This window comes from Lissotriton helveticus, chromosome 7 (assembly GCF_964261635.1).
Source record: "Lissotriton helveticus chromosome 7, aLisHel1.1, whole genome shotgun sequence".
Lineage (NCBI taxonomy): Eukaryota > Metazoa > Chordata > Amphibia > Caudata > Salamandridae > Lissotriton > Lissotriton helveticus.
The window spans coordinates 1,304,773,157-1,304,795,709 of NC_136068.1; the positions used below are offsets into that span (position 1 = coordinate 1,304,773,157).

Below are 22,553 nucleotides of genomic sequence, written 5' to 3' on the forward strand. Positions count from 1 at the left end.
TGTCATCGGTGGCGGCGATGAGGGCGGTCTCGGTGCTGTGATTGGCTCGGAAGCCGGACTGTGAGGGGTCGAGGGATCCGTTCGTCTCGAGGAAGGCGGCCATCTGCTTGTTGACGGTCTTCTCAATGACTTTGGCTGGAAACGGGAGGAGCGAGATGGGGCGGTAATTCTTGAGGTCGGTGGGGTCCGCTGTTGGTTTCTTGAGTAGAGCGCTGAGTTCGGCGTGCTTCCAGCTCTCAGGGAAGGTGGCGGTGTCGAAGGATGTGTTGATGATGTCTCGCAGGTGGGGTGCGATGACAGCGTCGGCCTTGTTGAAGACGTGGTGAGGGCAGGGGTCGGTTGGTGATCCGGAGTGGATGGAGTTCATCGTGCGGATGGTGTCTTCGGTGCTGATCGGGGTCCAGGCGTGGAGGGTGGTGGTGGGGGGTGGTTGTTCGGTCATGATGTGCGTTGGTTGGTTGTTGAAGCTGTTGTGTATGTCCGCGATCTTGTTGTGGAAGTATGAAGCGAGGGAGTTGCAGAGGTCTTGCGATGGGGTGATGTCGTTGTTTCCTGCGCTGGCGTTGGAAAGCTCTTTCACGATGTTGAAGAGTTCCTTGCAGTTGTGTGCGTTGTTGTCCAGCCGGTCCTTGAATGCTGTTTTCTTGGCGGCGCGGATCAGCTGGTGGTGTTTCCGGGTGGCGAGTTTGAAGGAGGTCCTGTTGTCCGGTGTCGGTTCCTTTTTCCAGACTTTCTCGAGGGCTCGGCAGTTCTTCTTGGAGCTCTTGAGTTCGTCGGTGAACCATGGGGCCTTCTTGCTGCCGGGTCTGCTAGGCGGGGTCCTCAGAGGGGCGAGCTCGTCCGCTCAGATGCTGATCCACTTCGTGAGGTTGTCGGCGGCCTGGCTGGGGTCTGCTGAGCTGGCAGGAGGGTGCTGGCTCAGGGACGTTCACCCTCAAAATTGAAACAGCCCCGGTACTTTTTTAAAAAATAATTTGAAACCATGTTACTGCAAAGGAGTCAAACCTGTACACTTTAAGAATTGACAAAACAATTCTGGGATGAAACTGAGGTGGCCTGGAACTCATTTGTGTTCAACGTAAAAGCATTTTGTTTTAAAAAGGACACCCACCAATGTGTTGTGTTTAAAAATAAAATATCTATATAACGAATGTTTTAAATATATTACAGAATTAGAACAGCATACCTGCCTAAGACATATACAGTAAAACAGGTAACTGCCACAGGTCCCTTTTAGCAGTCAATGTTCACAGGATACCCTTTGAAGTGAGAGCTGCAGTTTTACTCCTTCAGTTTCTGTTGTTCATTCCATCAATTCTCACTTCATCTTTTGTTTGGGTCACTGCTTTTAAGGCATGGGCTCACTGCAAGCTTCGCCACTTGGAAAGTCCACTAGTTCCATATAGTCTAGACCGCATCACAAATTATTTCTGAGCTCCTGCTCTCTCTCGCCTTAGGGTCTGAGGCGACCTGACTCCTGAAGTGCAGAATCGGATGTGGTGAGGAACCAGGTATCATACCTCCTACATGGCAGCTTGACCAGTAAGCAGTTTGACCATGTCTAGCATTCTCCTTGGTGCCTTTTAATTCTCATTCACTCGCTTTCTGACACACGCACATGCACACAAACACACACACAACATTCTACCAACCTCTTCGAACACCTCCCCTCTCAGGATAATTTCCCTTTCTCTCCAACTAGCGGACTATGAATGACATTTCTTTGTATTGTAATTTTGTCCTTGCAATGTTTCCTTTCTCTGTTAGGTCATAGCTTCTTGTTAACCTCTTCCTCCAAGTTTCCTTTCTCTATCTCGTTGCCTTCATGTTCCTGTCTTTACCCCACGTTCTCCTATGAAACGACCTCCCAAATTCTTTCATATCTCTTGGTCCACTTTTTCCCTCTCTTACAATCCAGTTCTTAACCATATTGTCCTTAGTTTATTTTGTATAGCTTCCTATTTTCAAGCACAGGCTTCCGCTCACCTGGGGCCATATGTATGAACACACTTTTCCATGGACACAGAATGGGTAAAACTCTGATCTTTTGATGTTCTCGTACCATTTGTACCAGCAAGTTCCCATCTGAGTCCCACTTTTCTGCCCCACATCTCTCCATTTCAAGCTCTTTTATACCCGACTGGGGGTTCTTGCCTCACTAGCCCTTATTTCAATTATATAATTTCATTTATTAAGGTTAACATTAACATAATGGCATCTTCCCTTCTAAATACTAGTTATCCCACCTACCCAGATGTAACAAACTTTATGTATGAAATAAGAGAAGGTGCTATTAATAATTCAATGGTATAACAGCAACCCATCATACGTTGTATCGACCGTTCAAGGAAGGCCTTTTCCAAAGTTTGAAGCCAGGAAACACCATTTGACATTGGAATATAAACCAGAGGTGTCCTGTTAGCTCACATCGGCCAGGCTTTTTTTGCTGAAAATCCTGCTTTGGTGATTGAAGGTTGACCACTGATTTGATCTGAAGTCACTAAATCAAGTCATTTGTCAAATGAATTAATTAACATAGGACAAGGTCCCATATATGTGAGCTAAAGATCATGCAAGCATGGCCTTACATTAACTAACCTTATTTGCAAGCAGTTTTATCATGTTGTGGTTCATCCAGCTTGAAATTGCTACAGTGCATGTTTAAAATGCCTCACGGTTTCACTAAAGTCACCATAAAATCCAGGCCCTTAATGTAATCTGCATACAAGTAAAATTCAAAATCATGCTGTATGTGATTAGTCAGTGGCCTCTACACAAGGATGCAGATAGAATCCTGTGGGATCAAACAAGTCAGATTCTTTGTTCCACTTATTGAGGACAGAAGTGTTATATCTTGCATTGCAGAAGTGCTATATCTTGCATTGTTACTATGTAAGATCATATCCACATAAGGGCCTTCTTATGTTTTACCCATACTGGATATTCTCTATTCCTCCAAGGTAGGGTCATCCACCGACATATGTCTAAGGCCACTGACACGTCTAACAGCAATAGAGCAGGAACCATTCTGTCACCTATTATGTGCAGGCCAAGGGCAGAATTTTCTTCAATTGGGTCAGATCCACATGGTCATCCATTGCACCCCTTTCTCCAACACATCGTTTTTAGGTCTGGCCAAGAGACAGCTTTAGTTGTCTTGTCAGCCTCAGGTTTTCGAATAATATCATAATAAAAATATATACAGACGCACGTGTAGAGAGGGGCTTTCATCTTCATCCATTGACTCTTTAGCTAGTGGTCTGTTCAAGTGTCATTCAGATTGTTTCACCCACCCCAGCCTACAGCATAGGAAATGGGTCAACTTACTTTAGCCATTTACTCTGTTCACTGTGAGTTATGCCACTTTGCTCTTGCACATGTGCACACAACCCTATAAAGTAGGGCAAGTCATGGGCTTCTGGGCCAATCTCTGCTTTCATTTCTTTTTAAATTTATTTTGCGGTGGGACATTTTTATGATGCCATTTTGTGTATACTTTTACCATATATATCCACGTCACAATTAGAAATTGTTACTTTTTATAACTTTTACACTTTTAATGTCTATTGCAGATATTTGCAAAAAAAAAGTAACAAAATTGCAGGCTTGCCAGATAGCCCAGACCTAATGGCTTTGCCAAAGGCTTTTTTCTATGAAGAGAAGTTGAGGTATTGGCCATTAACCCACTGGATTATTTCTATCTAACAAGTCCTTCTAGTGTAATGTTTTAAAGAGACTATTCCTGACATAGATGACAAAATAAAGATGCCATGAATCATGATTTTTAAAATGTAAGGGGGTGGTTTTGCACTTGATGTTGCTTCCTTAAATGATATATACATTTTAATTCATCTAAATCTTCATCTCTTGTTCTTCTCTTACTTTTCCCTTCAAGACCAGTCCATCGCCTAGCTGGTTTGTCCAGTTCTTCCTCCAAGTCCATTTTTCAATCTCTTAGTCTTCTTTCTCCTAATCTCAATTCTCAACCTAGATCCTTACTACATATATATCCGTACTTGTATATTTGTTCCACTCTTGCTCCTAGTCAAGCATTGAATCTACTGGTCTTCTTTTCCCACTCCTGCTCACAGCCTCTCTTATTTCATTCTCCTCCTTACATACATCCTCTCAGTCGCTGATCAGTAACTCCTCATCACGCTCTCATCTCTTTCTCCCACACTTCCTTCTAGTACCATTTAGGTTTCATGGTCTTTTGTACTATCCTTCTTTTTGGTTTCTTTCCAGGGGAATCCTCCTCTGCTAAAGACTCCTGCAGGATAGTCATTTCTTCATCATCTTCTCTTTAAGAATGTCCAGAATCATTTGCCGCTCCTGACTCTCCAGCTCGAAACGCCTCTCACGCTCCCTACGCTCAGTGTCCAAACGCTCCCGTTCCAGAGACAGCTTCTCTTTTTCGATCTCCAGCTCTTCACGGCGCACTGCTAGCTCATCCTCCCGCAGGCGTTGCTCCACTTGTGCTCGCCGCTCCTGTAACAGCAACAGCTCTGAGTAGGTCTGGCAGCAGCCCTGGCACACTCTCTTGAGTAAAGGACCCTCATCGTCAGGGTCTTCAACTTCTTCCTTTGCCTCTTGAACTGCACAATAAGGAAAAGCAAGACATTAACATAAGAAGCTGCAAGACCCAAAAGCAAGAAATTAATTTCACCAAATGCATGTCTATGAGCCTTACCTTTTTCTTTGGTCTTTAATTTTCTCCCCCCCCCCCCCCCCCCAACGCCTCACCCCCCCTACGCCTCCAACTTGCTTTGTAACTTATAGTGCAAACCTTGTTAGGGACAATCGAGTATTGTATGTAATGCAATGGGGAGTGGGTAGAATGATCCAACTCTTCCTGACTGATTATTCCATCTGTTTTGCCTATGACTGTAAATGGTATACCACCTCCGCCTAGTAGAATATTCCACCTTCCTGTATCCTCCGTATATATATCTGCATTCCGTGTCTAGCAGAGCACGCCACCTTTCTGTGCCCTCTGCGTGTCTGCATCCATCATCAATATGTACCTTCACTCAGGATAAGAATGCTGGAGAATGTTTTTTATTTCATGAAGTGACACTACCAGTTACACAGGACAGAAATTCCTTGGGAAGTGTTCCTCATTTCAAGAAAGTTTAAAGTGACATCCAGCATCAAAATACATTGATGAGTCCTTATTCTCAGACCCGGCAATCCTTCCATTACAATTAGTTATGAACTGCATACAGACAGAATAAGGATCAAAATACCCTTGTCCAAAATAACGAGGTCACTCTAGAACTCTGGCAGGAATCCTACAGTGAGTATCCCAGGTATGTGCGGAGTACCCACCCCCTACTGATACTCCTAAATGACCAACGCCAATAGCTCTAACTTATTCCGTGGCATCCACTAGAAGGAGAAAGCAGGGTGGGTGTTCTGAAGGAGGGAGAGCAGACTTAGAATAAACAGGAAGATTGGTCTTTTCCCCTTTGTCCTGCTTGCCTCCTGGCACAGATACCGTATGCGGAACAGCCTACAGGCAACAAAAAGTTCACAGACCTCGAAGCCAAAAGCGGTATCTTTCTTAGAAGATGCAGCAAGAGAGTAAGGAATAGAAAATGCAAGTAAGTGGCCCACATGGCCGCCATACAAATCTTGTATTTATGCATTTCCTTAAAAAGCCACTAATGCGGCCTTTGATCTTCTGGAACTTATTCATTTATTTATTTAATGTTTTAATTCAAGGTTTTAGATGTGTTATTAACCACCCAAGAGTGGCCTCAGAGAGCTTTGGGTGACCGTACACATACACAAATGAATATTATAGGAAGGTGCATTGCAGAACATAGAGATGATCCAGATAGTGTTTTTGGTAAGGTTGAGGCATACCAAACAACCTGCAATCATATATAGCGCAAACAAAATAGAAAAGCCTTATAAAATGATGCCTGAAAGAAATCAGTGGGAAACGCATGCTGGCGTTAGGTGTCTGACCAACCAGGGCTACGAGCAAACCACAGGGCAGGCCTTGAAGAGGATTGGATCACTGAAATGCTAGGAAGCAGAGGTGACTCTTCAGGCTTTCTGAATTGAAGTGATTCCTTGTCAAGCATACTGGCAGGAAGCCCACTACTTGAATAGTTTATCTACAAACCTCTCTTATATCTGGTGGACCAGAAGATACCTTTTGTAAGACTTGAGGCTTATGCTCTGTAGGTAAAGGATGGCTGTTTTGAGAGGCAGTTTGAACATCGACCATGGAGCACATTGTGTACTTGGCAGAGAGCTTTAAACTTCCCTGCCTTTTTCAGGGAGCCACTTGACAGCTTTCAAAGGTTGGAGGGATGTGGTCATACACTTCCAAACCAAATACTCGGGAGCTGTAAAAATGTGAACTGTCTTTGAGAGAGAAGCACTGGGAAGGCTAGTGTATGAGCAATAATCTAGCCAGATTAGTGTGATTTTCTGAGAACTTTGACAGAAACCCCATTAAGCGCTGAAATGCTGTTTTGCAGACAGTGTTTAGCTGATCGCTCACTATCCATAAGAGAATTCCCAACTTCAATGATATTTCCCCGGGGACTGGAGGACAGCCTAATTCCTCAGGCTCAAGTATTGGGATGGGGGGTACGTTGACAGGGCCAAAGAACAGGATCTCAGTTTTATAACAGATGAGGCGCAGGCAATTATTTGTATGCAAGGGTGACGCCCTGTGGGAATGGTTTTCATCAAGCTCCAAGTGGAGCAGTGTGCCACCTGCATACATGCAGTACTCTATCTTGTAGAGGTCCAAGTTGACAGCAGAGCAACGGGGAACACCATATTTTTTGTAGGAATGGGCCCAGTTTTGGTGGGAGAGTTTTTGAAGGAACAAATCCAACGATGATAGTAAATCCTCTGATGAGGGCCGAAGTGGAGAATCTTTTGATTACCACCTAATTATTAGTGGTATTGAAGACAAAGGAGAAGTCCAGTAGGATTGATGCATGGGGTGATTATGGTCATGGGCACGGAGTTTCTCTTGCCTAATATTTCAAAGTGAGGTCTAAAAATTGGAAATACCGGTGACCATAAATGTCTCCTTATTAACAGTTGCATTTGATACTTGGCTGCCGAAGTTTGTCCACTGCGGGTGATAAATTGTTTTAAATGGCAAAGGAATGGCTTCTTTCAAATAAGATGTTAATGCTTTGGAGACATCCTCAACACGGCACAATCAGGATGCTTTATCGTGCATTCTTTCTGCTAAGTAGGATTCTACCCACATAAGGGCCTCCTTACGTTTGACCCCTACTGGATATCATCTGTTCCCCCAAGGTAGGGTCTTTCCCCATGTCTAAGGCCACCAACAGGTCCAACAGCAATAGTGCAGTGGCCATTCCACCACCTCATTATTGCTGGAGACATCCTGATTATGCGCTGTTTCCTCAGTCGAGGACAAATGTGACCTACGGTGAAATAGGAAGAATTATGTCTTCTTTCAGAAGGAATTTCTTAATTATTTTCAGAAAGCCATTCTGTCTTTGAAGAATATCATAAAAGGACACATAGTTGACAAAACCTGAAGTGTGCCTTTCTAAAACAGAAAATTGCAGTCAACTATAGGTTTTATGTATAAATGTCAAGCTTGCTCTATTCAGATATAGTGATATAGATAAAAGCCAGTGCTTACAGGAAGCAACAAAATGGAGGGTGGCCCTCACTATGCGCAGAGAAGCGGACAGTGTACGGCTGCTGACCGATAAGCAGAGGCACAGACTTATTTCTACCTGATCTCTGGGTATGGTGTCTACTGACGGTTTAATTGATAATCCAATCCATTAACTTCCACCTGACAGTGTGAAGTGTGGTTGTACTTGTATGAGGTATGCATGGAACCAACACACTCTGGGAAGAGCAAACTGCAAGGACATCGTCAATGCAGCATGCAGACTGTCACGTCTTGGTGTATGTGACAATCCGCATGTAGAGGCCCCTTGGGCCCAGAGTCTTTGGAGAACCTGCTGATGTCTGGGAGGATTCAGAGTCATAAACACTGCCTTCGAGGCCATGGGATCGCTGCAACAACAGTACCTGTTTAAGTGGCTTGGTGTTCTTGAGCACAGCAAGTTGTGCTCTACCCCGCAACAGCTTGCGCCGTAACCTAGCAGGCACCATGTATTTATTCTGAGGAAGAAAACACACATTCATTTTGAGTGATTGATCTCAAGGGGCTAACAGACATGTCAAAACCCCTACAAATATTTTAGTGTGAGTTACTGCTGCCCATCATCTCAGTCTATTAGGTGACCAGCTGCGGTCTTATAGTTGATGGACACATGCTTCTTATACATGTATCCCTTTTGGGGAAGACTACCTTCTGGTGCTCCCCTGTAAAGGTCATCACGGGTATTCATTGCCTGTCATCAAGAACGGGTACTCAGTGTTAGGAGTTTTTAGTGAAACAAATGGACCTTTTCTGGACAAACTGATAGAAAGAGCAGCATTCACCCAAATGCCACAATTCATTGAAGATATTTCCATACTTTCGTTTTTCCAAACAGGATTCCATCCAGGAGCTGGCACAGGATTTGCCCTTGTTGCCACCTGGGATTACCTTCAGAACACAGTTGACCAGTAGGGGGTTGCTGCAGTACTGGTCATGGACCTCTCAGCTGCCTTTGATATAGCTGACCAGGACACTCTAATACAAATATTCTACAAAGCCGGCATAGAGGGGGCTGCTGTCAACTGGATCACACCCTCCCTTCACAACAGAACTTATGTCCTCCATACCCTCCCTTTCTCGTCCACACAGTACTTCCCAAAAGCAGGGGTGCCTCAAAGCTCCATCATCTCACTCATGCTTTTCAACATTTATATGAAGTCATTACCGGCACTGTTCAATCAGTTTCACCTCACATGCTATAACTATGCAGTTGACACACAAATGCTCCTTAAACTGGAAATCTCCAAAGGCATTGGAAACTCACACATTTTCAGTTGTCTCAGAACTGTGGATCATGGAGCCATCTCAAACTGAGTGCTTCCAAAAACAGAAATACTCATGTGTGGCGACTGGAAACATGACCCACTCTCCGCCTGGCCTGATGATCTGGGAACACCACCTAAAGTATCAAAGGAAGTTAGAAACCTCAGAATGACCATGAACTCCAAGCTATCAATGAAGGCCTAAGTGGACAAACTAGCAAGATCAAGATTTGTTACCATAAAAACTCTGCAACCCATCTTCCCCAACCTGGGATTTCCACACAAGGCCAAGGCTACTATCTCTCTTGTTCCGTCTAAACTCGATTACGCCAATAGCCTCTACGCCTAAAAAGAAATTCGCGCCTCGTCAGGGGTAGTGTGCACTATATAAATGCAATTACAATACAATACCACAGATCATCTTTAACAACTATGAAAAGCCTTCAATGTATTCAAAGCTCTGATGCCAGACTACTCTTACTTATAAAGTCACAAGCCCACATCTCCCCTGCCTTGAAAACCCTACAATGGTTACCGGTTGCAGGAAGATCCACATTAAAGCTGCTTTGTGTCACTCACAAAGCAATACATTGAACAGGACCGCTCTTCATCGGGAATAAAATCACCAAATACATTCAACAAAGGAACCTCCGCTCTAGGTTGGCACCTCACCTCAAAATCCCACCATACAAGAAAAAAATCATAGGTGGCACATCCTTCTTGGTTCAAGCAGCCAAACTATGGCAATCATTACCCCCAAACTTAAGATCCACAGATAACTACTTTTATCTTCAGAAGACTACTCAAGAGTTGGCTCTTTTAGATTGAGATGTATGGCATGGAATGTTGCGGGACTGAATAGTAGAAATAAACGAAGTCCTACTTTCAGAAACCCATATTGCGTATCAAGACAAGAACCTACTTGGTCAATTAGGGTATGATGTAGTGGTTAGCTCAGAGTTAAATACTGCCATCCGAGGCGTTTTCATCTTGAAGCATAAGCAATTTAAAGGGGTGGTCATTATGACATCCTCAGATAAAAACGGCAGGTGGGCTATAGCTCAGATAAAGGTGGAAGGTACTAAATACATATTTTGTGTCTTGTATGGGTCCAATAGTGATGACCCTACTATCATCAATAAGGTTAATATAGAGTTGGTGGACTGGGAGGGAGAACGGGTAATAATGGGCGACTTTAACTGCATAATGAGCTATGACATTGACACCACTAGAAGAGGCGCATTTCAGAGGATGCGCAAAACACGAGCTGCAATTAGAGAGCTTGGGAGAATACAAGGTATAAAAGACGCCTGGCGGGTGCTATATCCATATATTGCTGGATATACGTTTTACTCAGCGGCACATAAACATTGTTCGCGGAAAGTCATGGCGTGGGTATCAGACAGAATATTGGAGTAAAGTTGTATGGAAATTTGCCCAAGGATCACATCAGATCACAACCCAATTCTTTTAACATACAAAATTAAGATCGATAAGCAGAGACCTCGACCTTTCTCATTTCCTAGAAGCTTAATCTTAGATTTGAATTTTATGGCCAAGCTCAAGCTACATCTGAAGGAATGTTTGGAAATTAATAGAGGATTAGCCTCACATATTGTGGTCTGGGACGCATGTAAAGCAAGCATCAGGGGGTTTACACAACAATTTACATTCAGACAGAATCGGGAAAGGAAAAAAGAAAAAGATTATGCCATTGCCAATATACTTCAAGCAGAAAAGCAATTAGCGGATGCATTGTTACAGCACTCAACAGAGGTAGAAACTCTGGGGTGTATTCTTGTTGATCTAAAATCTACTCTTAAAAATACACTGAGGGAGAAAAGCATTAGTAATTTGAATAAATATCATCTAACTCAATATGAAGGAGGCGAGAAAATAGGGAAAATTCTAGCTTACAAAGTAGCAGACGAAAAGGCTAAAACTTTAATCAAGGCTATTAAAGGACCAGATAATGTGATTTATAAAAACACCGAGCAGATACTAGCGCAATTTGCTAAATATTATAGGGATCTGTAGAGAGTCGGCCATTACTTAATGATATTCAAGCATACCTGCAGACTACCCCTCTTAATCAGTTGGAGAATGGACAGCTAGACAAATTAACCAGCGATATCTCAATGGTAGAAATTAAAACAGCTGCGTTGTCGTTAGCAGCCGGGAAGGCGGCTGGAGAGGATTCCATCCCTTTAGAGTTGTATAGAGAATGTATGGAAGAGCTAGGGCCTCTATTCAGTAAGGTAATATCACATATTGGAAATGAGGGAAAAGCTCCTAGCTCATGGAACATCATGAAAAAAAAAAATTCTTAACAAAGAATAAACCAGCTGATGATTGTGGGTCGTATAGACACATATCGCTCATTAATACCGATGCAAATTATTTTGCTAAAATCCTGGCAAATCGGCTGGCACCGACAAGGTCTGATTTGGTTTCTACCCAACAGCATGGGTTTATCCTAGGGAGGGATACTACGACCCACATAAATACTGCTGTGGCGGCATTTGACGTGGCCAGAGCCAGCCCAACCCCACTCAATATGATATTACTAGATTCTGAAAAAGCATTTGACCGAGTGGGGTGGGATTACCTCTGGGCTACTAGAAATTTTTGGGATAAAAGGACAATTTCTACAGTGGGTCAAAGCTATTTATGATTATCCTAAGGCACAGATCAGCTATGCAGGGCTACACTCTACAGTGTTTCCTATACTACGGGGTACTCACCAAGAATGTCCTTTATCCCCATTATTATTCGCTCTATCTATGGAACCGTTCTTAGTATCTTTGCAGAGTCAATCATGTATAATCCCCTTTTCTTCAAGTTTGAACCTATTGAAAATAACTGTATATGCAGACGACATCGTTGTCTATTCAATAGATATAGAAGAAGCTATGAAAAGGATCATATTAGAAGCAAGATACAGGGCAGTTTCGGGATATAAATTAAACACAAATAAAACACAGGTAGTAGTGAATTATAAACCATCAACGAGGGAACTAGGAGTTTGTAAAACAGCAATGTATTTGGGGTAAAAACTTCTGTTAACTTAGAACAAGTGGTTACATTAAATTATGAAACTTTGTTAAAAGAGACAGTCATCTTACTGAAAAAATGGCATAAGGTCCCTCTCAGTATAAGTGGACATATAAACTTAGTTAAAATGAAAATCCTCCCTAAATTTTTGTATCTGTTCCGCTCCATTCCTCTATGTATCAACAACTCATTTTTTAAACGTTTAGATGGCATACTTAGAAGTTTCATCTGGGGGTACAAAAAAGCACGACGTGCAATTGATTTATTAAAACTTCCATTCAGTCAAGGAGGTCTTGACTTCCCTGATTTTAAACTTTAATTTTGGTCAGCATTTCTGGGTCGGATACGTAGCTTAATACACCCAGGTAATGATCTTTTTTATTATGTATTTATGTTAGGAGAAGAAACCAAGATCTTTCTATACAGAGTCAATGACCCCAATTACTACAAACGGGTTAAATTCAAGACTGTACGTGATACTATATTTATCTGGCGAGCTATCCTAAATAAATATAAAATATCAATCTACCATTCTAAATTCCCTATATGGGAAAACCCAGCACTCCCGTGAATATTTCAGGAGGTAGGATGGAAGCAATGGGCTAACCTGGGTATTGTAAACTTAGGAGATTTGTATAACTCCAATGGATTCTTAACATTTGAGAGACTGAAGCTTATATATGACTTGATAGAGAGTATGCGATGGAAGTATTACCAGATATGTGATTATTTAGTACCAAAATTGAAGCTTACAGTAATACTGGATTCTAATCTATGGGAATGCATATATCAAAGGGAGAATAAATCGATGGTTAGCACTGGTTATAAAAGCTTTAACTCTCATAAAGAAAGTGATTGTGGAAGAACAGCTGTAAGGTGGAGTCAGAAAATGGGGTATAATGTATCTGCCAATATGATCTCGTCTGCACTTAGCGGTATATGCAAAGTGGTGCATTCATATAATTTAAGATTACAGCTATATAGAACTATCTGTTCTTTATATTATACCCCAGAGCGAATATCAAAGTGGGTATCAAACTCGATTACTGGTGATCGGACCAAATGCCCGAAATGTGATCTGGTGGCAGCTGATCATCAACACATGTTTTTCTTTTGCCCTATGTTGGGAGAATTCTGGCAAGGGGTGATTAAAGTCGTATCACTTAAATTAGATAGACATATCTCGTTCACAGTATCTGATGTTTTAATCGGGGGACAAAACTGGGACTCTATGCAGAAGGATTTAATAACTATATTACTGGCTTGTGCTAGATTAACTATAGCCCGGGCTTGAATTTCAAAATCACCACCAGCAGTGATGGAATGGTGGGGTATGGTTAAAGATATACATAATATGGAGCTTTTACTTGCTAAGTCTAGGGGGATTCAATCGCTCTGTAAGATGAAAAAAATCTGGGGAACCTTTATGTAAAGCTTGGCTTTATTTTTCTCAGTTTTGTATTCCATGCCATCTTGTATTTTGTACTATCATTCTCTGGTTGCATACTGACACATCAAGACAGACATCAGTGGGTAACTGAGGTCTGTCTTGATGTATCAGTATTACTAATGTTTTACTTTATTTTTTGCTAAACACAACGGAGAAAGAAGGGTCAGAGGGAAAATATTTAGAGACCTACCCAGGGTGAAGTCCCCCAACCAGTCAATGTAAGAAACAAAAAACACACACTGGGGGTCTAAAGCTGGGCCTAGTGTGCTCCAGACGACAAAATGACAGAAAACACACTGCTAACCAAGTCAGTGGGCGTTGCTAAGGCTATACAACATTTAGCTTACACATGGGGTGCCAAACGGAGCAAAATATATATTGGGTTTCACTTCAAATATAGAGAAGACCCATACAGAGAGCAGTTTGATGTCCATCAACGTCAGATGTAGATCATATATTCTCATTTGGTCATCCAGATAGGAATGGTATGTCCCATGATCATTGGGACTGATCCATAACCTAGGGTTGTCTGGGTCTCATCTCCAAATGCAGTGAAGACCATGTGAGCAAAGGGATCGTGATGGAGTCCGGTGCAGTGCAAAATAATAAAGTGTAGTGAGATTAAAAAAGGATAGAAGATCAATACAAAACTTTAATATAACTTGATCACTCCCTTAATAAAAACCAAGAACAGTGCAAAGATGCAGTCTAAGCATATAACTGCATATATTTGGCCAACAAGTTTCAGCCTGAGGGGAACCAAATCCCGCGGCTTTCTTCAGGGCCACCACAGTCCTTAACATTTGCTACTGCGTGTCAAAAAATATGTGAAAAATGACTAAATCAATCAAAGGATACAACTGTGTCGTGATACGTTTCTTTCAATCCTCTGTATCAACCAGTGTCGATTTTATCTGTTCATGAAAATAAACAGAAATATTTTACATGAATCCCAACAATAAATATGCTTTCGGTCACCAATCCATATTAAGGTAATTGCAATTTATTAGCTACTATGTACTGACCTGTATTGTACAGGGAACAAACCTCACCTCTCCTGGAACCTTGCTCAGGAGAATATGAGGCCCGCTCTAGAAAAGGTAAAGAAAGGGATGAGGGAGAAGCTTAGGGTTAAAATAACCTAGTCTACCTCCTGACTACCTGCACTGATACCCTTATAATCTTAACACCTTTTCGAGCGTAAAACCAATCTCTAACTGTGAGATAAACAAACCCTCTCACCAAGTCAGTCAGAAGGAACCATCTCCGGCTGTTCACTGCTTTTTCTAGACTAGAAAAATATTGTGCCTGATTACTTTGTTGACAAAAATGTCTTAAATAAAGGGGTAAACAGGAAACCCTCTCTATAGATTTATAGTAACAAGTCACCTCTAGTATCTCGTTTCTCATGTTAATAGAAGTGACAGAAAGAAGGGGGATAAGAACTCTTGCCTCACCTGTCCGTCGTTGCCTCGTAGCTTACAACTGAGCTTGGAGGGAGGCAACGAGGGGAGGATTCCCACTGCTAATGAGGGTTTGAATGTGGGCGGGGCTTACCTCGAGGTAAGCGCTACCTATTTAACACATCAAACAAAATGTATAATAGGTAAGATGCCTTATTAGTGAGTATTAACATTGTTTACGACTCACCTCGGGAGCGCTGCTGTAGCTTGCGCGGATCCGAACAATGATCACTGTCGGTTCCGTCTGAGCACGCTCTCTCGCGAAAGTGACACGGAGGACTACAGAAACTCGTCATTACGCGGGCGATTGTAGTTCGTGATCCATTCCCCAGTGTGGCGCCAGAAGAAATCCAAAACGAGTGTGACAAAGGTAAAAGATAGCCGCGCTCAATCACCTCCTCTTGATGATCATACTCAGAAGAACCAATGTCTGATTATTGAATGTGGCAAACGTACCACAGTCGCAGAAAATGGCCCTTATCAGAAAATGGACAATATCATCCGGTCAGGAACATAGTCATTATTAGTACGAGACATGAAAAGCTTGTCTTGGAACCTTACGATGTCAGGGGCAAAAGACAGCCTCTGTCTCGTGATGAGGCTGTATCAAAAATACTGTGGGGCAACCCAGTCAGATTGGAGTGTGATGGTGTATATAACCTTATCCCAGAGTAGAAGTGCAGTCTTGCCTGTTAAAGGAAAGGGGGTGTATAAGCTACTTGATAGAGTGCAAACCACGATGCAAGTATCGACCATCTCGTGGAGCTGATGATGTAAGCTGCATAACACTCTATCGCCCTACACAAGGGGGAGTAGGCCCCCTGACGTAAACGGAAAATAGAAGAAAATAACCCCTTTAGCTCAAGGCTGTCCAGGGTATCTCATCATTTAATCCACTCACATCAGTGGTCAATCTGTAGACCCATTTCTGTTCTTTGAGAAAAAGAAACCTGGAAATGTCAGCAATGTGTGGTGCAACATAAGGTTTCTCTAAAACTGTCCAAGTGAAATCAGTTTCCTGGTGATGGCACTCCAGGAAATGTTTTGACAATTTTGATACAGTTTTTTTACACCTGAACACACTTCTGTGCTCGAGAATTCTTGTGCGCACCTTCCTGGTGGTTATCCCAACGTAGTTCTTCTTGCAGGGGCATGTGAGGAGGTCAATTAGATTAGAGCTGTTACAGTTGGTAAACTGTTTCTGCACCCATGGACGGCTAGTGCCTATATCAATCTCGAGGGAAGGTGCAGTCTGGGGGCATGCTGAGCAAGCACCACAGGGATGGTGCCCTGTTACTGCTGGGAGGTCCCATAGAGTGCCAATGGATCTGATAGATGTATCTTTAGGTCGCGTATGGACCAATTTATCACGGAGGCTAGTTGATCTCTTAAAGGCGAATAGAGGAGGCTCGATTTTGTTGTTGCCAGCATTCAAGAGCTTCCAATGTCGCCTAACTATTCGTTGTATGGTGTTAAACTTTGTATTAAAAGTACTAACAAAAGTAATGCGTTCTGATGGTGGTTTGGGCCTCGGAGGATCTAGTAGGCTTGAGCGGTTATTGTTGGAGGCCCGTTTCAGAGAACGTTTAATTAGTTTCTTTGGATAACGTCTCTCTGCTAGTTGGCGACTTAACTCTGTGGCATGTTTAGAAAAAGACTCTCCCTCTGAGCAGTTGCACCTGACTCGGAGAAATTGCCCGAAGGGCAAATTGTCTCTGAGCGCTTTAGGGTGCTGGCTCTGATATAATAGGAGAGAGTTCCTGGCCATCGGCTTGCGGAATAGCTCACTTTGTAGCCCTGACTCGGTGGCATAGATAGATAGATCTAGGAAGGAGATCCTGTCTTTATTACCCTAAAGCGCTCAGAGACAATTTGCCCTCCGGGCAATTTCTCTGAGTCAGGCGCAACTGCTCAGAGGGAGAGTCTTTTTCTAAACATGCCACAGAGTTAAGTCGCCAACTAGCAGAGAGACGTTATCCAAAGAAACTAATTAAACGTTCTCTGAAACGGGCCTCCAACAATAACCGCTCAAGCCTACTAGATCCTCCGAGGCCCAAACCACCATCAGAACGCATTACTTTTGTTAGTACTTTTAATACAAATTCTAACACCATACAACGAATAGTTAGGCGACATTGGAAGCTCTTGAATGCTGGCAACAACAAAATCGAGCCTCCTCTATTCGCCTTTAAGAGATCAACTAGCCTCCGTGATAAATTGGTCCATACGCGACCTAAAGATACATCTATCAGATCCATTGGCACTCTATGGGACCTCCCAGCAGTAACAGGGCACCATCCCTGTGGTGCTTGCTCAGCATGCCCCCAGACTGCACCTTCCCTCGAGATTGATATAGGCACTAGCCGTCCATGGGTGCAGAAACAGTTTACCAACTGTAACAGCTCTAATCTAATTTACCTCCTCACATGCCCCTGCAAGAAGAACTATGTTGGCATGACCACCAGGAAGGTGCGCACAAGAATACTCGAGCACAAAAGTGTGTTCAGGTGTAAAAAAAACTGTATCAAAATTGTCAAAACATTTCCTGGAGTGCCATCACCAGGAAACTGATTTCACTTGGACAGTTTTAGAGAAACCTTATGTTGCACCACACATTGCTGACATTTCCAGGTTTCTTTTTCTCAAAGAACAGAAATGGGTCTACAGATTTACCACTGATGTGAGTGGATTAAATGATGAGATACCGGGGGGAGGAGCCAGGTCGCGGACCAAGATGGCCGCACGGGATCCCGGCTCCGTCGGCCTCCGTCTCCCACCACCATATCAGGCTTCCTAGCCGGCGCCCCAACTATGCTCCCGCACGGCCGAGATAGAGCGGCGCTGATCCATGCGCGCCCGAGTGCTCTGACGGCTTCCTGGCCGGAGATGTGTCGTCTCGAAAATCGCGGCCCGCCCCCGACATGGAACCGGGGTCTAGGGTGATGAAGTGCCCGGCCTCAACCTCAACAACATCGGCAGGGTGTGTGGCGGAAGTACCGGTCTGGCGAGATGGGGACTCGGATTTTCCCGACTTTGACGGCGATCCTCGCACATTATTGCGGCACTGGTGATGCTTGTTCCGCCATTATCTATGGATGTTCGAAGGGATAAACCCCCCCCCCCCACGTCGGTGGCTCCGTAACTGTTTGCCTTGTGCAAACTGCGTCACTCCTGACGGAAGTGAGTGTCTCCCAAAGACCCCCCATTTGGATTTTTTACCAGCTACCTGATGGGCAGCCTCGGGACCCGTTTTATCCAGTGAGGTGCACTCTGTGGTGGGAACGCCTTACACGCAGTGGTGCCTGAGAAGGTCTCAGACTCGATCCTGAATTGCTCTGCAGGGGACACGTGAATGTTGCGATTTGACACCCGGCGTGGATCGGCCTGGCATGATGACGCTCCGCTTGATGCTGGGACTGGCGTTACTGGGGCAGAGGAAATGGGATTGCGGTTGGGAGACATCATGGCGGCCATTACGGCCTTGTATTCCTCTTGCAACACAGGATGTTGCCGTGGAGAGTGCCCTGGATGCCGGCGTGCGGGGGGTCGTCTCGATGGAGCGGATTCCGCACCGATGGGTGGCCCACTAGAGGCTGTGGGGCATGGGGCTTCTTGACTGACGACTCATGAGTACCCCGGGACTTTGTGATTTCGGGGCCGGATGGAGGCACCCTGTGTGCCCAGGCCTGCCAGGGGGGCAGCAATACTGCGCGGAGTTCTGCGCCTACGGCGGAGACGGAAGATCTTACGAGGGTGCTACTTCCAGGAGCGTTGCTTTGTTTTCAACATTAGCCGATCTACAGCGACGGGTGACGGTGGCGCTACGACATGTCTTTTGTACTTTGTTTTGGACTGGTGGTAAAGAGGGAGCACCACCACTTGCGCTCCCTGGTAGCCCTTGGGCATGCTGATGACGACGTCCTTCGATCGACATTATTGTATACTACCGTGCCCCGAGATGACATCCTCGTCCCAGTCTGGTATTTTTGACTCATTCACACCTGTGGTAGCGGATCTGGGCTGCATCAATACTTTGGTCCGGGCGGGCCTGGGTTAAGAATCGCAGTGCTGTTTTTTTTGTGTGCGGCTAGTGCGGGACTTTTCACCTAGGTCATTGTTGCGCTTATGGTTGGCTGGCGAAGATTGCACCCACTCATGTTACTTTTATTGTATTGCTCTTAGCTTTCTACATAGGGTGGGTATTCTTTGTGGTGGGGGAGGGGGGCGGGTGTGGGCTGGGGGTCTGTCCTGGTGTCCTCCTCCATTTTCTTTCTTCCCTCTTTTGGGCTCTTCTCTTGTTTTTCTTGGCTTCCCCGCCATTCTTCCCTAGGTTGCTCACCGAGTTTTCTCCCGGTTCAAATTACAAGGGTGGGCGTTTCTCTAAAGTTTTGCGTTACAGCGGGCACATACTGTATTGGTGGGCGGACTGTATTGTTTCTTGTCTATCCTGGTTATTATGCGTTAGCACCAACACCCTGCTTCCAATAGTCCTGACTGTGTAAGTCCTGCTCACTTCTATCCCCTTGCATTGGTATTATTTGACTGTACGACGGTAGATCCTGCCCTCTCCTCGAACCATTCAAAAGACGCCTCTTCTATCCTGGTACCGGTATGGTACGGTCATTATCCTGAGCTGCAATAAGGCAATTGGGAGGTGCAATGTTGTTTGCTTATGGCTTTGTTGATTTGCTTGCCCGTGACTATAACTGCTTAACGTCCCTCTACAGGGGAGGAGGGGGAAGGGGAGGGAACAATAGTGGATAACTTGTCCTGGGGGGGTCGTTAGTGGCGGGGGGTCACGGAGGTCGGGAACTTATTCTCTCGATCTCCTCTTTTATGTATCTTTCACTTTCCTTCTTTCGGGTGATTCTGGGGCGACAGGCACGCTGTTAGTGGGGTAGGCCATAGCCATTACGGTGATGTAGGGTGGCGGGTGTTGGGGGGGGGTTTGTTATTTTAGTTTGTTTTGTTCTATGGTCCCTTTTTCTCTTCCTTTCTTAGTAGGGTTGGCTATATCTCTTTCTTTCATTTCTTTCTCTGTTGGGCATCTGCACTTGCCTCCACTTTATTGTCTCGGAAGGGTGGGGTTTTTCGGGTGATGCTTTCGTCTCAGTGCTTGCTATTGTTTGACCTTTATTCCTGGCCTGCCATCGGCGGGCGTAGTGTGTTTTAGGCCGTATTGTTCATCACTGACTCCCGATTGCGTGGAGGGTTACGCCCCTCCCGTCTCTTCTTGTTTATTATGTAATGTGATGCCTTCGATGATATAGCCACAGCTGCTTCTTCAAACTATAAAACATGAAACCTCTTTCATCCTTGTATTTCGTGGTGCCTGCAACTGTGTCTTATGATTACCCCGTGCTTATTCGTTGAGCCGTGAACATGTACAATGCTTCTGTTTCTATTTCTAGAGTTTGCGGCCAGCCCCCGTGGTTGTAGGCCTGCGCATGTACTGCTTTGATCGACTCAATAAAGGTTTTAAAAATAAAATAAAAAATAAAATGATGAGATACCCTGGACAGCCTTGAGCTAAAGGGGTTATTTTCTTCTATTTTCCGTTTACGTCAGGGGGCCTACTCCCCCTTGTGTAGGGCGTAGAGTGTTATGCAGCTGACATCATCAGCTCCACGAGATGGTCGATACTTGCATCGTGGTTTGCACTCTATCAAGTAGCTTATACACCCCCTGTCCTTTAACAGGCAAGACTGCACTTCTACTCTGGGATAAGGTTATATACACCATCACACTCCAATCTGACTGGGTTGCCCCACAGTATTTTTGATACAGCCTCATCACGAGACAGAGGCTGTCTTTTGCCCCTGACATCGTAAGGTTCTAAGACAAGCTTTTCATGTCTCGTACTAATAATGACTATGTTCCTGACCGGATGATATTGTCCGATCGGTATACGGGCCATTTTCTGCGACTGTGGGACGTTTGCCACATTCAATAATCAGACATTGGTTCTTCGGAGTATGATCATCAAGAGGAGGTGATTGAGCGCGTCTATCTTTTACCTTTGTCACACTCGTTTTGGATTTCTTCGGGCGCCACACTGGGGAATGGATCACGAACTACAATCGCCCGCGTAATGACACGTTTCTGTAGTCCTCCGTGTCAATCTCGCGAGAGAGCGTGCTCAGACGGAACCGACAGTGATCATTGTTCGGATCCGCGCAAGCTACAGCAGCGCTCCCGAGGAGAGTCGTAAACAATGTTAATTCTCACTAATAAGGCATCTTACCTATTATACATTTTGTTTGACGTGTTAAATAGGTAGCGCTTACCTCGAGGTAAGCCCCACCCACATTCAAACCCTCATTAGCGGCGGGAATTCACCCCTCGTTGCCTCCCTCCAAGCTCAGTTGTAAGCTACGAGGCAACGACGGACAGGTGAGGCAAGAGTTCTTATCCCCCTTCTTTCTGTCACTTCTATTAACATGAGAAACGAGATACTAGAGGTGACTTGTTACTATAAATCTATAGAGAGGGTTTCCTGTTTACCCCTTTATTTAAGACAATTTTGTCAACAAAGTAATCAGGCACAATATTTTTCTAGTCTAGAAAAAGCAGTGAACAGCCGGAGATGGTTCCTTCTGACTGACTTGGTGAGAGGGTTTGTTTATCTCACAGTTAGAGACTGGTTTTACGCTCGAAAAGGTGTTAAGATTATAAGGGTATCAGTGCAGGTAGTCAGGAGGTAGACTAGTTTATTTTAACCCTAAGCTTCTCCCTCATCCCTTTCTTTACCTTTTCTAGAGCGGGGCCTCATATTATCCTGAGCAAGGTTCCAGGAGAGGTGAGGTTTGTTCCCTGTACAATACAGGTCAGTACATAGTAGCTAATAAATTGCAATTACCTTATTATGGATTGGTGACCTATAAGCATATTTATTGTTGGGATTCATGTAAAATATTTCTGTTTATTTTCAGGAACAGATAAAATCGACACTGGTTGATACAGAGGATTGAAAGAAACGTATCACGACACAGTTGTATCCTTTGATTGATTTAGTAATTTTTCACATATTTTTTGACACGCAGTAGCAAACGTTAAGGACTGTGGCCCTGAAGAAAGCCGCGGGATTTGGTTCCCCTCAAGCTGAAACTTGTTGGCCGAATATATGCAGTTATATGCTTAGACTGCATCTTTGCACTGTTCTTGGTTTTTATTAAGGGAGTGATCAAGTTATATTAAAGTTTTGTATTGATCTTCTATCCTTTTTTAATCTCACTACACTTTATTATTTTGCACTGCACTGGACTCCATCACGATCCCTTTGCTCACATGGTCTTCACTGCATTTGGAGATGAGACCCAGACAACCCTAGGTTATGGATCAGTCCCAATGATCATGGGACATACCATTCCTATCTGGATGACCAAATGAGAATATATGATCTACATCTGACGTTGATGGACATCCAACTGCTCTCTGTATGGGTCTTCTCTATATTTGAAGTGAATCCCAATATATATTTTGCTCTGTTTGGCACCCCATGAGTAAGCTAAATGTTGTATAGCCTTAGCAATGCCCACTGACTTGGTTAGCAGTGTGTTTTCTGTCATTTTGTCGTCTGGAGCACACTAGGCCCAGCTTTAGACCCCCAGTGTGTGTTTTTTGTTTCTTACTTTATT

The 22,553-nt window shown here is 44.1% G+C and overlaps 1 protein-coding gene across 5 annotated transcripts in view; it reads right to left on the bottom strand.

Moving 5' to 3' along the window:
• Window positions 1-1,118: 1,118 nt before the first annotated feature.
• Window positions 1,119-22,553, bottom strand: part of LOC144770244 (uncharacterized) — a 56,157-nt gene continuing 34,722 nt past the window's right edge. For all 5 annotated transcript variants that reach the window (XM_078654589.1, XM_078654588.1, XM_078654590.1 and 2 more), the window contains exon 4: window positions 1,119-4,595. In XM_078654589.1, the coding sequence (XP_078510715.1) occupies window positions 4,282-4,595 (314 nt within the window). In that variant the 3' untranslated portion in view covers window positions 1,119-4,281. The remainder of the gene's footprint in view (window positions 4,596-22,553) is intronic.